At 30.6% G+C, this 16,114-nt stretch overlaps 1 protein-coding gene across 2 annotated transcripts in view; it reads right to left on the bottom strand.

Annotated features, from left to right (window-relative positions):
- Positions 1-1,087: 1,087 nt before the first annotated feature.
- The window catches only part of LOC134686002 (regulator of telomere elongation helicase 1-like), a 34,267-nt gene continuing 19,240 nt past the window's right edge, over positions 1,088-16,114 (bottom strand). For both annotated transcript variants that reach the window (XM_063545719.1, XM_063545710.1), the window contains exons 21-35: positions 12,941-13,018; positions 11,937-12,014; positions 11,538-11,678; positions 10,746-10,861; positions 10,215-10,338; positions 9,518-9,668; positions 8,829-8,941; positions 7,114-7,140; positions 6,659-6,730; positions 5,915-6,022; positions 4,816-4,960; positions 4,541-4,672; positions 3,743-4,063; positions 2,949-3,046; positions 1,088-1,625 (exon numbers count right to left, since the gene is read on the bottom strand). In XM_063545719.1, coding sequence (XP_063401789.1) covers positions 1,539-1,625; positions 2,949-3,046; positions 3,743-4,063; positions 4,541-4,672; positions 4,816-4,960; positions 5,915-6,022; positions 6,659-6,730; positions 7,114-7,140; positions 8,829-8,941; positions 9,518-9,668; positions 10,215-10,338; positions 10,746-10,861; positions 11,538-11,678; positions 11,937-12,014; positions 12,941-13,018 — 1,791 coding nt within the window. In that variant the 3' untranslated portion in view covers positions 1,088-1,538. The remainder of the gene's footprint in view (positions 1,626-2,948; positions 3,047-3,742; positions 4,064-4,540; positions 4,673-4,815; positions 4,961-5,914; positions 6,023-6,658; positions 6,731-7,113; positions 7,141-8,828; positions 8,942-9,517; positions 9,669-10,214; positions 10,339-10,745; positions 10,862-11,537; positions 11,679-11,936; positions 12,015-12,940; positions 13,019-16,114) is intronic.

The raw sequence follows: 16,114 nt of genomic DNA, 5'->3' as shown, positions 1-16,114 counted from the left end.
GCAAATTTGGTTTCTTATACTATAGGGAGTCATCTGATAATCTTGGTGCAGATAGGAAGTAGGTACCTAGATTTTGCCATTCTTAAAAGCTAATTTGCTTTGAATTTTCTCTTTTCTTCTGTTAAGATATGAGACAATTACAGTGACTTGACTGTTAGTGTTGCTATCCACCAATTGCAACTCATTCAAAATTTTGACCAAATTGCAATTTGTTTTATTAAACCAAATTGTTCAACTGGTCAGAAATTTGAACCAACTGCTGTAGAAAACCACAGGCAGGTTGTGAAAGTGCAAGGTGATAAAATAAAACATACTTACAATCCTATAAGACTTTAACTCCACTTTAATGATGTTGTGACAAAAACAAAATTTGTCTATCAGTTTGTATAGGTATATTATAGTCATTACCATGCTTAAGGTGAAATTGTTATTTTGAATTGCTGTAAAAATGTCCATACTAAGCTTTCATATAGTTTTTCTTTCGAAAAGTCTTTTATATTCATAAGAATCAGACATTGTGTGAATTAAATCATTTCATATTCAGTAAAATATGTGTAAAATTGCAATATGTTTGTAGGAAGTTTCCATGGGGAGATAATATTTTTTTCTTTCAAAAAGTCTTAATTCAAAAGATTAATATTTTAAGTTATCTCCCCATGAAAACTTATCAATAGCATATTGTTATTTCACACATATTTTCCTGAGTATATGAAGTTTTATTTAAAATGATATCTGGTTCTCATGAATATAGAATACTTTTAGAAAGAAAAACTATATGAAAGCTTAGTTTGGACATTTTTATAGCTATTCAAAATAAACAATTTCACCTTAAGCATGGTAATGACTATAATATACCTATACAAACTGATAGACTCAAATTTTCACATCATTAAAGTGGAGTTAAAGTCTTATAGGATTGTAAGTATGTTTTATTTTATCACCTTGCACTTTCACATTTTGACTGAACAATTAGCTCAATATTCTGACCAGTTGAACAATTTGATTTAATAAAACAAATTGCAATTGGGTCAAAATTTTGAATGAGATGCAATTGGTGGATAGCAACACTAACAGTCAAGTCACTGTAATACATTTTACCGCTCTTTTAAATTTTAGTCATGTTAGATAATTAGTTGGAAGGAACAAAAATCCAAAATTTTAGTCTATATACATTCAGACTAAATTTGTCAAGTGGTTTCAGAGAAGATTTTTTCAAAATGATTACAGCAAAAGTGATGGCAATAGCTAACATAGAACCCGGTAAACTATACAGTCAAATGATAAAAGGTTTCTTGGGGTTGGCCAGATAACATTTAAATTGCAGATTGTAGGTCCAGAATTTGTGACTTAACTTTCGTAAATTGCTGAGGTGTCTTTCATCACTTCCTACTTTTAAGATGTATGATACAATGAATTGAAGCTAGCTTTATTTTTCAAGCCAGTGACTGAATAACTAAGTAAAACAGTTAAATATGTTATAATTTTTTGTTTATTTTAATTATGAGGTAAATAATTTATGCACTGCTGCCAATAGTCCATCATTCTAATTCAGGTCCAGCAAAATATTTGGCAGTAAGATGTCTTCTTCTAACTGGCTGTTTACATACAGGACAAACTTTGTCAGTCTGAAAATATAAACTTCATGATTAGTGTCATTTGGCTGAAATATACTTGTGTCAAATCACGGTACGTCATATTTGTGTGTATAACCATACAATATCGATTTAAAACAATCCTCTTCACATTTGTGTATTTAAATTTGGTCTAAGATAATTGTGCATTAAACTATTTACATTTTACAGCATTAAGGTGGTATGGGTGTCTTCCTCCATCTTGGATTGTAAAAAAACAGAGATCCAAAGGTCCAGATTTTCTATCAAGTTAGCAAAATTGATGCAGGAATGCAGATATTTAATGTGAATTTTCATTTTAAAGAACCAATTTATGAGAATATAACTAACTTATAAATTTTAATATTTTTGCAAATGTTGATTATTTTTGGTTGTTTAAAAAAATAAAATAGATTGGTATTTTAAGGGGAGGTAACTCTAAAACAGTGCATTTTCTGAAGGATTCTACATGGAATTTTCCAATTTTGTATTTTAGCCCCAAAAAAACGTATGGTGACCCTATCTTTTCTTTTGATATTCTCAAATCATTGTCTGAAAGCTTTCTTTTCCTTAAGTATTTAACAATTCTATCATTTTGTTTAGTTTTTAATCACATAATGGTGTTTTTTCCTGTTTAAACCATACATAATATGCCATTTTGTCACGTCCTCTAGCTTAAGAAAATGCGCGTTGACCTATCATTTTGATTATATTTTTCAACATATATCAATAGATACTACGTTTTGGCAAAGTAGGAACAAATTCTATCATTTTTATTTTAGACTCCCATACCACCTTAAATGACAAAATGGTATAAAACAAACTTGAAAGGTATTATTATTTTCTGGGTGAATATTACATGAAATGTTCTGTAGATCTGTTTATAATCAAAATGAAGTTATTTATATTGCTGTGATCCTTTGCATTTAAAAATCAACTATCATAGTCTTAAAATGTTAAAGTGTCAAAAGTGTCAAAATGACAAAATAAGCAGGTCTTCAATTTACACCTTCTTGCTATAAAACAGTAGTTATGATACATCACTCAAACTTTTATAATTAATACATGTTCGTGGTCCAGTGGCTATAGTTCAGTTTTTGTGTTATGATCTGTTTTTCTTATATTGTATGCAAGGAGTACATGTCCAACTGGCAGATGTCATTTGACCTTGAACTAGTTTTCATGGTGCAGTGTTCAGAGTCAAGTTTTTGAGTTTTGGTCTTTTTGATTATAATACATCACTCAAACTTTTATAATGAAGACATTAAAAAGTAGAGTGGCAATGGTGACAAAAATAAGTGATCAACCTGTTTTTTGTTATAACTTGTTAAAACTTACATCAAAGGCTGTTCTCCAACAAGGAAAACAACAAATATGTCCACATCCTGCTTCAAATGGTCTTTCTGCATTTTTCTGACAGCATTCACATGTATATCCTATAAGTACAAAACATTTGTTCTATTTATATTATGAAGGTTTTTGGTACTACAGGAAATACAATACTAGATAGGCAAAACCAATATTGGGCGCAATTAGATGTATTAAAGAAAATGACAAGTTAGAAAGATGTTTGAGGTTTGAAAGGATCTGAACAGTGAATGTTGGGTTATTGTTGGACTGTGGATTCATTTATTTTCGTGGGTATCAATTTTTGTTGATTGCTAAAATTTGCCTATTCATGGATATTTGATTTCGTGGTTTTGCCAATCTCCATATACAAAGCCTATAGGAAATATGTTATTTCGTTGAGCATTTGAATTTGTGGTTCACCTGTACCCATGACACAGATAAAAATTGGTATCCAACGATTAATAATGAATCCACAGTATGTAGTATATATAAGTTCCATTGTGGAAAGATTTAAACTGCTATATCATGTCAGTTATGTGCCTGTGAGATTGACCAATATATTACTTCATCCATCCTACAACTGTGTTGGCATAGAATAAAATCAGAAATCCACAATTTTTAAATTGAAAGACTATCTGTCTACATGTTTATATTTACTTGAAGATATTTACTTGGGCAAGTTATGTCAATATACTGTCTGCATATAAGTGTATAATTACCTGATGGATATTCACTTGGGCAAGTTATGTCAACATACTGTCTGTATATAAGTGTATAATTACCTGATGGATATTTACTTGGGCAGGTTATGTCATCAACCTTTACAATAACGTTGCTATCAAGCTTCCGAGATGGTGAACATGGTTCTGTTTCTTCAAATAAATCCTCAGAACTTTGATTTAAATAGTCTGTTTTTATCACTGATGAGGAAGGCACATTTTCTTCATTATTTTTAGTCACAGAACAGCTCTCACTTTGGCTATTATTATCAGATACATTCACTTCTTTTGGTAAGTTTACTGGTATTTGTTTTCCTGTACATGAAGCTTCAGGTAAACTGCTTAAATTTGTATGGACAGTTTTCTGTCTTTTATCTGCATTACCTATATAAAATATTTAAATTCGGTCAAAAACTTATATATTTGCATACAATATTTTCATGTAAAGCAAGATATTGTGTTTAACAATCATGTTTGACTTATCATCATGATCATAGCTTAAAATGCAGGTTTTATGTGACAAATAGCTTCTCATTAAAGACGTAACATGTTTCATGAGTTTCTTAGTCTTTAGTTTTCTATGTTGTTTCCTGTGTATTATTATTTGTGTTTGTCTTTTTCTTTTCTAGCCTAGCTTTGTCAGTTTATTTTTTTATCTATGAGTTTGATTGTTCCTCTGGTATATCTTTCCCTCCTCTTTTATAATATTGTTATAAACATAATTTCATAATGAATTTTAAATCCCAAAGTTTTACTGCTACATGTATTCCTTTTTAAATGTTTGTTTTGTTTGTATATCAGTAACAACTAACACATGCAGATATTGTACTAAGAATCTGATTTTTCAAATTGTTTACTCACATGAGTTATCTGTTTGAAACCTCTTTCTGAGTATGGAATCTTCTGGTCTGTAACCACACCCAGATCCTGTTATACTTTTACATAGCTTGTCATATTCACATTTATCTTTAGGTCTGACAAATCGATAAAATTCTAGAAAAAAAGTTAATACAGTATTTTAAAAAGAACTTAAAAATTTAAATCATAAGGCAACATTGTGGAATTTTACTTGAAATGAAGGATGACAAAGACCAAAGAGTCAGTAGGGGCTTATTGAATGTGATTTATCAACAAACCTCTAAAGAAAGGATACAGATCACTGTCTTCTGTGAAAACACCAACTAAAACTGGAGTCAACTGCTGAAAATCTCCTATCTTCTTATAATCTACTAATGCTTTTGAGAACATCTTGTATCTATCACCATATAAAACTCTTTTGACCTGAAAGCAAAGTTAAGAATAAACGGAGAGCTTTTTATTTTGTTCAGGAAGTTATTTTAAGAAGTCCATCTTAAAATTGCTACAAAAAAGATGTGATGAAATGTATTTGTTGGAAAATTGGATAAGCTAATTACTAAAAAAATGACTGTCCCTCTATCTGCTTTCTAAACATTGATTGAAGACAAAAATTTTAAACCCTTTTAATGATGTTCCAATAAAACTATTTAAAATAATTCATATCTGTCATTCATTTTTTGGCTTTCAAATGATTATGTTTCCAGACTACTGTGAAAGTACTTTTATTCGTGGGTTACCAATTTTTCGTGTCCAACTAAATAAAACAACCATTGTTCAAAACCAAGTCATGGAAAGATCCCCTATCGGTAGGTTTCACTACTGAAATGATCTAGAGAATATATCGATTAATGCCAAATCTAAGAAAACTTCAATAGCAATCTCAGAACTACAACTGCATGCAGGATTATACACATTTAATCTTTAATAACCTAAACTGTACAACTTTTGATCTTTTAGTTCTCATAAAAATATTTTTGATCGATGAAAGTCAGATTTCCGGTATTAATATGCTAGAATGATAAAGTGTTCATTTTATATCCTAATAGTTCTCGTACATATGGGAATTAATATTTTCATGCTGGGCTTGATTTTGATAAGAATTATTTGACAATTCAAGATACGTGTAAAGCATTTGTTTTTGTTACTGTTTTCTTAAGGTGACATGTTTAAGGCATAATTAACACCTTTGATGGTCCTTAAATCTGTTGATCACTTTATCAATGGGTTAATTAGTGTTATCACAACGATTTTTTTAGAAAACTAAAATCCATGAATTTAAAAACCCACGAACATGTAAATTTGGCTCAAACCACGAAAACTGATACCCAAGAATTAAAGTGCTTTCACAGTATCATGATAATGTGAACATATACTAACTTCAGCTATATAAGATTCTGCTGTTTGTAAATGATTAGACTTCACTGTTGCTGGTACATCACCTAGAATGTCAGCAGCAGAACTTTGACTATCTGTTTCACCTCTTTTCTGAAATTCAAACTCCATTAGAATTGAGTTTATAAAAAGAAGATGTGGTATGATTTCCAATGAGACAACTATCCACAAAAGACCAAAATGACCCAAACATTAACAATTATAGGTCACCGTACGGCCTTCAACAATGAGCAAAGCCCATACCGCATATAGTCAGCTATAAATGGCCCCGATAAGACAATGTAAAACAATTCAAACGAGAAAACTAATAAAATAAAAAAAGACCAATATTTTTACCAAATTCAGCCATTTATGTTGAGGTTTTCCTCAAAAGAAAATGAAAGACTGATAAAATCATGGATAAAAAAGAGCTTACGTGAAACTATAACATATAGCAATATTGAAGTAAATAAATTTGATTATCTCCCTTAGTAAGTTGTCGACCCAGAACTATATGTATGCACATTCTCAGGTAATGTCCTGTATACAGTTTCATCAATAAATCAGAAAGAGCTGCTGTGTTTAAAACCTACCCACTTGATATTCAAAGCAAAGGAAAACAGAAAGTATATGTCTGACAGATATAAAGAGCACTTCTGTTTGTGCAAACATTACAAATGTGTGGGTCTGTAAGTACCAAACTTTATTTCATGTCACTTATCAATATCTTAAACCGCCATTAGTACTTACCTTAATTGTAATCTTCTTCCTAGCCTGCTTTTTGTAGATCATTTTATCTGGTGGAAGCCTAAATGGTGAACCCTGAAATATTAACAAGACATCATGATTTCAGTCTGTACAACTGCCAACATCTAAACATGGACTTTGAATCTGTTGCTGCTTTTTACCTTTACTTACAGCATTATTTGTAAATTTTTTAATAAGGATTAAACATGTAATTACTTTAAAAGATTGGGGATTGATTAACTGATGAAATCTGAATGAAAAGGTTATAGAACTATTCTTGCAGGCATTACTACCCTTACAAACAAATCTTAATGACCACATATTTCAAAAGAAACCAGAAGAAAGACATCAGCAAAATACAATATTTGCTTCACAACTTATAGGATCTTTTACAATATTCTTTGACATTTGAGAAAGCAAACTAATACTGCCCTATTAATAATTTATAAAAATATTACCTGACTGTCATTATCTGGTGTTTTACACTGAAAATAAATATGTGTAATTTTAAGTACAAATTAAAAAGTATATAAATCATACTTTATATAAAATTTATTACTGTGCCTATCCAATAAGCTTTGTGGTAGAGAATTACCTATTGCCTGACCAGTTTAAAAAATTGTCAATACAATTTGTCCATTTAAATTGTACAATAGGTATTGTGAGAGCTATTATCAACAGGTGGTCATTTAACTACCTGTAGATTTATTTACCTGGTTTGTTTTTGACAGAGCTAATTTAAATGAATGATACATGTAGCTAGCTTGCTTTCCTCATGTTTAATGTCCTGAATGAACTATTCTATTTAGGTATGGGACATTTTACATTAAATACAATATTTGTTCTTTTTAATCAAGATATTTATTGTAAATTTATTCATTTTGCTTACAATCACAAATAAATCATTGCTGGTATATCCCACTTTCATAATGAAGAATAAAGCACTGAAATTTCTATTCACTATAAGCCATTTGTACTTTTTTTTGATATATTGAAAATAAATTTTTAACAGTAATTCCAATTGAAGTAGATCCTGAATATTAAATGAAACTCAGCATCACTACTATTCCATTTCAGGAATCTTAATATAACATGAAAATATATCCCATTAGAAAACACTACGCCACACATAATTCATCTTGTAGAATTATTCACATATCCAAAAAAATCCATTTCACAAACACTTTAATTCCATTCAGGAATCAAAAACTTAAAATACATCCCACATTAAAAACACCATGAAGCAAACATATATCTCCTTTTTTATAAACTAAATCCACTGATTGAAATTTCCATCTTGACTATTTAGAGACACAAAAAGAAATGGCTTAAAATGTCCCATATCTTATTCAGGACATTGGTCATGATGCATGAGGAAAGCAAGCTAGCTATCGGTCATGTAAATTTTACCTTTTAGAAATAGTGAATATTTTTTTACTGGGTAGTTAAATGACCACCTGTTGATGAGCTCTCACAATACTTATTGTACAATTTAAATGGACAAATTGTGTTGACAATTTTTTATTCTGGTCAGGCAATAGGTATTTAAATACCCCAAAGGTGATGAGATAATGACAGTAAGTAAACAAGCAATCAATATATATGAATATTTATTTTTCATTCTCATCTGAAAAATATTAAAAATTCTATTTTCATAAGAACAAATTCTACTTAAAAAATGTTTTACATTTTGACAAGTTTCAAGCTTAAATCAACTCCAAAGCAAAGTAACAATAAATCTTGTTGAAAGCATATTACGGACATGAACAAATTAATGTGATAAGAATATGGATGCTGCAAGTCAGAAATGCAGAGCAAGATTTTTAATATTCTAGTTCACAAGGAAACAGTCATCAGGAAGCCCTGCAAGCTGACTTCTCTTTTCTCTTACTTCTACATAAATAACAGAGAAACAGTAATGACCAGATTCTAGGATAGAATCCATGACTTGAGAAGAGCATGCTTTCTGATAAACACTGATACAATTGTATCTTTATCAAGGAATCATCCTGAAATATTTATAATTACTGTTGAAGAAAATGTTGTCTACTGGCTAGATTAGATATTACTATAGCTGTTTCCTTTAGAAATCAAATGATTAAAGTCTGAAAAAGGTTATAGACTTTAAACAATTTATCATTTTAACTTTAAACCCAGCAATTCTTTAACATACCTCACTGTCTGTTAACGCTCCAAGTAATCCTCTTTTAATTTCCTGAGTTGAAGATGAAGTTTTGCTACCTCCTTCATACTGACTACTTAACTTGGAATAGTTATTACTGTTATCTAGAAAAACATTTGATAATCTAAATAAAAGAATATCAAAATAATACATTTTTTAACTCAACAATCCTGGATAGAATGAAATTCCTATTTCAATTGGGTTTGAGCATGAGATAACAAATGAATCTGTGAACTTCTGATCACTAATCATGATACCCTCAGCCTGCTAAAAGTATAAAGTAAATTTGAAGTTGAGGGATGAATCTTAAAATGCATCAAACAATTTAGCTGACTTGTACATGTTATATAAACCCTGAAACCAAATTTCAGAAATCCTTGTAGTGTATGTCCCTGAGAAAGATGTGATGTAAAATATTCATGGGACTGATGGACGGACAGACAGACGGAGGTAAAACAGTATACCCACACTTTATTTAACATTTTTTAAATGGGTATACAAACTGAAAGGAAACAACTGACACATCAAACTTGTTTAACATTTAATGTGTCATTATTTTTTTTAACTTTGTGTTGGTTTTTTACATCATGTAGTTTAAAACTTAATTAAGACAGTTTAGTAAATAAAATTTATCAATTGTTTTAACAGTTACTGTCTGACTTATGATATATTGCCATTACCTTTGGAATGTTTCAAACTAGCCACATGATCAGATACTCTTCCAGCTTTAGCAATATTTGTAGGACCAGCTGATCTTGACGTAGTTGGAAGGAAATATGCTCCAGGTGAACTTTTTATACCAATCTTTTTCTTAGGTTTTGATGCAGGCATCTGTAATATAAAACAGCTATTAAGTAATACACTATGTAGTTCTACTGCAAATGTTTGATCATCACTCTAAGCAAATAAAAAAAAGAATGTGTTCATAGTACACGGATGCCCCACTCGCACTTTAATTTTCCATGTTCAGTGGACCATGAAATTGAGGTCAAAACTATTATTTGGCATTAATCATGTTAATATTAGATAAACTCATCATAGATACCAGGACTAAAAATCATATATACACCAGACACATGTTTTATATTAGAAAGATCATATCATGAGGAACATATGTACTAAGTTTCAAGTTGATTGGACTTCAACTTCACCAAAAATATCCTTGACCAAAAACTTTAACTGGAAGCTGGGAGAACGGACGCACAGATGAAGGAACAGACGGATGAATGAACTATCCTAGGTGGGGCATAAAAAGTAAATGGAAATGTTTGGCAAGTAATTGCTTCAAAAAGTTTATGCTTTCTTCTAGATAATATGGATTATTATTTTACAAGTATCAAATTATGGACATTTTCATTATATGAAAACAAAAAATACCTTCTGTTCAGCAGTTTTAAAGAACACTGTTATTTCCTTCAGCGCTTGTCCAAAGTTTTGACACTTTTGAACATTTGGCCTCACCCAAATTGGTAACTGACTTATAGAATCAGGTGAAGAAAACCTTGAATAAAAAATAAGACACTTATTAGAACAAAACAAACCCTTTAAAAAATTTCCTAAGTAAGTTCAAATTTTAAAGTACTAGCAATGACACTTTTTTTGTAATCTGTAGACATCTCAGTATATAAATAAGAAGATGCGGTATGAGTGACAGCGAGATAACTCTCCATCTAAGTCACCATTTACAAAAGTTAACAATTACAGGGCGAATTTTAATTTTATCAAGTTGGCAATTTTGTAAAAATATAGCACACCTAATAAAACCATACAAAATCAATAATGTAGTTCTTATGTGGAAGTTTAAATGGCAAATTTTCGTTTTTCTATAGATCTGTACATTTGTGGCATTTTTTTCAAAAATGTTTCCAGTGGATTTGTGGCGTCATCAAGTGCATTTTCACAATATACCTTGTATCACAGAGTAAAATAGCTCCAAAATCTTGTCTGTGTCTGATAACTCTCCCAATAGCTTGATTTACTGCTCTGGAGGCTTGCTGTCTGTACCATTCTTTACCTGTTAAATGCTGTAATTTGATACTAAACAAGTTGTACTGTGAGCTATTGCTATTATTATAAGTATAAGATTAGGAAATTGATATTAAAGTGATGGTTATGAAAATGCAAAAATCAGTATAGCTTGCTTAAACAAAAACTCAAAACCAAGTTCTTTTCTTATAGCCAGAATAATTTTTTTTTTCCAAACCAAACTTTCCTTCAACCAATCATTTGTTAACATACTCAAACTTTTACAATACCCCTAAACGTGTCTTTTTCCCCCAACCCTGTCCCTAAAATCCCCAATAGACCAAAAGTGTCTGATTTCACATCCCCTATACAAGTGGATAATTGTTCCTTGCCAAAACAAGTCCATTTTTTATATACCAGAACGTCTAAAAAATTTAAGCAGGGATGTCAACTCAGTGAAGATTTAAAAGAATTTCCAATATAACCTATAAATTTATGGGGCTTTATTTCTGCAAAAATAATCAATCTTTGCTGATTTTTCAAATTAATCTTCAATAAAATTATATATGAAGCTTTCATGAATCTTCAATGAGAAATGTAGAAACTAGAGAACATATAAGTATATATATATTTTATATATATATGTAGCTTCTCCATATTATAAATATTTCAAAGGAACATAAATAAAAGTAATTTACTAAATATTGACTTTTTTAAAGAAAAATGATTTTATACCTTTACATTAGGTCTTCTTTTAACTTCATCTAAATACTGCATTTTAAGAACTACTCTTGGATCCATATACGGTGGATACGGGAGACCAGTTATCACAACAGCTCGGCCATTCTCATCAGCAAAGTCTAATCCTTCACTAACCTGACAAGTAAAAAGTAGAAATGTTCTCAATCACAATTCATAAACCAGTATCTCTTCTGAGCAAAAATAAAAATGTTTATTAAATAATACATTTTGTAACATTTTCTAGGCTCAAAATCTTATAACAGGTTGTTTATTTTTTCTTAATTTTAACTAATTGATAGGTCAAATAACAAGATCATTTGTTTAGTAACTTCAAATTTGAATTATACAAATATTTCAAAATCTTTTCCATAGTATGTAACTTTATTCCCTTACCTTTCCTCTGCATACTGCAACAAAGATGGCTCCATTTAATGATGGGTCATTTATTTTATTATAAAATTCAAACATTGCCTACAACAGAAATGACAGTCAATGTTGTAACTTTAGTTAATGCCATGTTGTAATGCAAACAAAAACAATACTATGAGGTCCAAGGACACAGTTATCGTCCTTTGGTTTTCGTTGTCTACAAATATAGTCCCTAGTGTACAGTGTATAACTTGCATGTTTTATTTAATACACTTTCCCAATTCATTTCTTGATATTAAATGCATGAAATATTAAGTAGGGGGATGTAATTACATGTCAAAAAAATTGGGGTGCTGAATCTTTATGTTAAGTAGTGAATTGGTCCAGTTCTAAAAGGTCAAATTTTATCACGTCTGAAGTTGTCAAACTGAGTTTTATACCCCCTTAACACAGAATTGTCAATATTTTGAGTTAGAGCTGGTAGAATTTTCTATAATTTTGATAATATTTGTCTCACTGGAAGTACACTACACTGTAAAAATCATTTTGAGAAAGAGCAGGTGCGATTTTTTTAATTTGAATTTATTGTCTAAAAGAAATGCACTACGAAATAACTGTGTTCTCGGGCCATGGATATACATAAATATAGCAAATCTGAGAGTTCTATCTAACATCTGACAAAAAGTTAAGGAAATAAATGAACCTCTCCTCTTCCTTTAACTTTTATGATAATTCATACTTCTTAAAAGAATTCTTTTGTGGGAACTGGGGGTTGAAATCTGCGGTATCGATTTAACAACATTAAAAGGAATAGGGACTAAGTCCAGTAGTCATAACTTAGTTGTTTATCAGTGGGAGAGTTTTGATGATGAAAAAGAATCATACTGATTACGGTCCTGTAATTTGGAAAAAAAATAAATACTATTCTATAGTGTACGAAACTTTTTTGCTGCCTGATAAAATGCAAATGTAAACAGAGATAACTTTAGACTTTTTATTACATTTCTAAACATCTTATAAAAACTTACATCTTGGAAGTCCATTTTCCCTCTAGGTTCTACAAATACAGGCTTATACTGAGATATTCTGTTGAATATGTTGTTCTCCTACAATAAAACAATAAAACTATTATTGCAAGAACTTATAGAAAGCAACAGTAAATGGGCCGTGGTATAGATTTTCACTGGCGGTAAGCGGATGGTCGTAACTAAAAGTTACAACCATCCGGAGATGGGAGACAACTCTAGGGATAAGTTTTTTTTCTTCTGACTTTCGTGCACTAAAAGGTTAATTTGAACCAAACCGCTTGTTTCGTACATACTATTCGGCAGTCAGGTGATATTAAAACCAAATTTGATGCATTAAAATATTCCTGTTTTTGTTGAATAGTCATTCAAAAATTCAAGCATGATGGTCGTAACTAAAAAAACAAAAATATTGAGGATGGTCGTAACATAAATTTGTGATGGTCTTAACTCTGTTTTAAATAAGACCGAATAAGGCAGGTCAAGAGTTTTAAATGTGTCTTTTATTATATGCATACTAGTATTTTATATGATGTATTTCTGAAGATTTTTTTTCATTATTTACATAAAATGTAAAATAAAGCAATTTCAATTCGTGTAACACTTATCAATTCAAAAAATTTAAAAGTTTTCAAATATTAGTTTTGGGGGAATTTTGATTAAAGTTCGATTTAAAATTCCAAATTTTTCAAATGTCTTGGACCGAACCAGTCATGAGTTCTAAACGTGTCTTTTGTTATAATTATGAATATATCACATATCATATTATATATTTGTGAAGTTGTTTTCACCAAATAATAAAAAAACTAAATGGAGAGAGGGATACCTGAAAAGAAGAAAATTGGAACGAATCGAACGAAACAAGACAAAATGAAATGAACAGTCATATATTCTGAAAATATAATGTATAAAATTAACAAAGAGGCAAATAGTTGAATTAATGTATTAAAGCGGTTAAATTCATTAACAATGTAAGTTGTGGAGAATTAATTTCAAAACAAGAAACACAGCTCTGATTATGATAATTCTTAGTTAGAAATAAAAATCACGAAATGTATGAAATAATTGTTTTAATTACAAAATAAATGAGTTTAAGAAAAGGCATTTTTCACAAATTGGACATCACATGAAATAACAGTATCCTAATTTTTTTTCTTTGGAATTCGCATCTATTGAAAACATAAACTTTTTGAGGATGTACCTACTACATGTAGGTTTTTTTTTTAAATCGTCAATTTAAGAATGATACATTAAGTCGAAAGAGCATTAATAATGAGTCAAAATAAGCTTAAAATATTGATAGGTTATGAAGGTCGTTATCGAGATTGGAGCATACCCGCGAATTCTCAGGTCCGTACCTGAGTTAAAGAACATACGCTTTATTTTTAGCCTGGATGCTTAGACGTCATATTGTTGTTTGGTGAAATCAAGTTGATTATCAGGTGCACAGTAATTAAGGAATAACAGTACTGTAGTTGAAGAGTTGCCACCGTCAATTGTAGATTTGACGGTCGCAAATGTAGTTTTACTGGCGACGCGGAGCGGAGACAGTAAAACGGAGATTTGCGACCGTCAAATCAAAATTGACGGTGGCAACTCTTCAACTACAGTACTGTTATTCCGATTCTAATGCATTCCAAAAAACAAAAATACGATAAAACTTGAAAAAATGTCTAAATTTGTCAAATAAAATAAAATCCGCGAAACTACATGAATAATTTTGGCACAAAGACATCTTGGCTAAACGTGACGTCATACAAACAAAAACTTACAAACTGGAGGTTATTTCGTTACCTGTACGCTTCAAATTTGGATAAAATTACATTAAAACGGCAAATTCGAGGTAGGTGTTGTTTTATTTTTGATTATATAGTAGTAATCGAACATTTGTTGATTCATCAATTCAAAACGGGGGGCCTCTCCTTAGTTACGCCTGGTCAATTGTGGATTTGACGGCACTTGTTAGCCAATGAAAAAAAATGTTACATCCAAATTGCATTAGAATGTCCAATGACGAAGTCCATGAGTAACTTGTAGCCATTCATACAATGTAAAAACATAACTTACACATGATTATCAACCTGCATACCGGGATTTGTATGTAATAGTTGCCGCAGTACATTTAGTTTGACCTAAGTCCTTGTAACATTATCCTGGCTACAAGTTTAAGCCTGGCTACAAACTAGTATTTTATTTTACTCTTAAATTCAGTGTATATAGAATATATATCTAGCAGTGTAAAATATATATCAACAATATTCCTACTTTCGAGGTTAACACAATGTTCATTGCGACACCATGGATTCAGTTTTTATTCCGTACCAATACTTAGAACTAATATCAATGATATACACCAATATATAATCGTTATGTAATCGATAAAAAAATAACGACAACACGTAATAAAATCCTGGGTTGAGTTCAAAATCGTACCAGCTACATAGCGGCTATCAATATCTATGTAACAACTAGTCTATAGCTACATGTTCAATAGTCAAAATCTACGTAGCACTACCGTAACATAGCAGCTACGATATTGAACTCAACTCTGACTCAGAAGTGCATTTGTGGATTCTATTTCCTCAAGAACGACCAAACGACGAATATTTGAAGGTCAATAGTTTGTAAGACAATAACAATTTAAAGCCAAGGAGTAAACAAAGACGCAAAGACTCGGAGACTTATAAGAACTGCAATAGATGATTTAAAGATGATTGTTCAGAATTGTATGTTCAATAATTTAATCTGCCGACATGATTGCAGATAAAGAAAAAAAGGCGTAAATAAAAAAACACTAAAAACAAATATAAGGGAATACACGTGCATTTAACAATTTCATGCCTTAACGTACAGTAAAAAAATATATTAATTCTAAACCCTAACATACCTTTTGGCTTAATGCGAGTTGATTAGTTTTCACTGTTGCTCCTAAATGATGAGCGTTTGAAATCCATCAGAAATGTGTATGTTTAATAATTCTCTAGCTTAATTTCTGCATATCATTACCAGAGTAACAAATAATATTGTTTGTAGCAAATCATATATTACATCTGAGTCTATTACCTTTGCAATTAAAATATATAAATAAAAGTTTGTCTAAATACTCGAGTTACGGTCATCTTTCAAAGTTACGACCATCTTGTGTCGGTTACGACCATCATCCAAAATACTATAGTT

This window comes from Mytilus trossulus, chromosome 1 (genome assembly GCF_036588685.1).
Source record: "Mytilus trossulus isolate FHL-02 chromosome 1, PNRI_Mtr1.1.1.hap1, whole genome shotgun sequence".
NCBI classification, from domain to species: Eukaryota; Metazoa; Mollusca; class Bivalvia; order Mytilida; family Mytilidae; genus Mytilus; species Mytilus trossulus.
The sequence above is the reverse complement of the archived record's forward strand: the minus strand, read 5'-3'. Positions and strand labels throughout refer to the sequence as shown.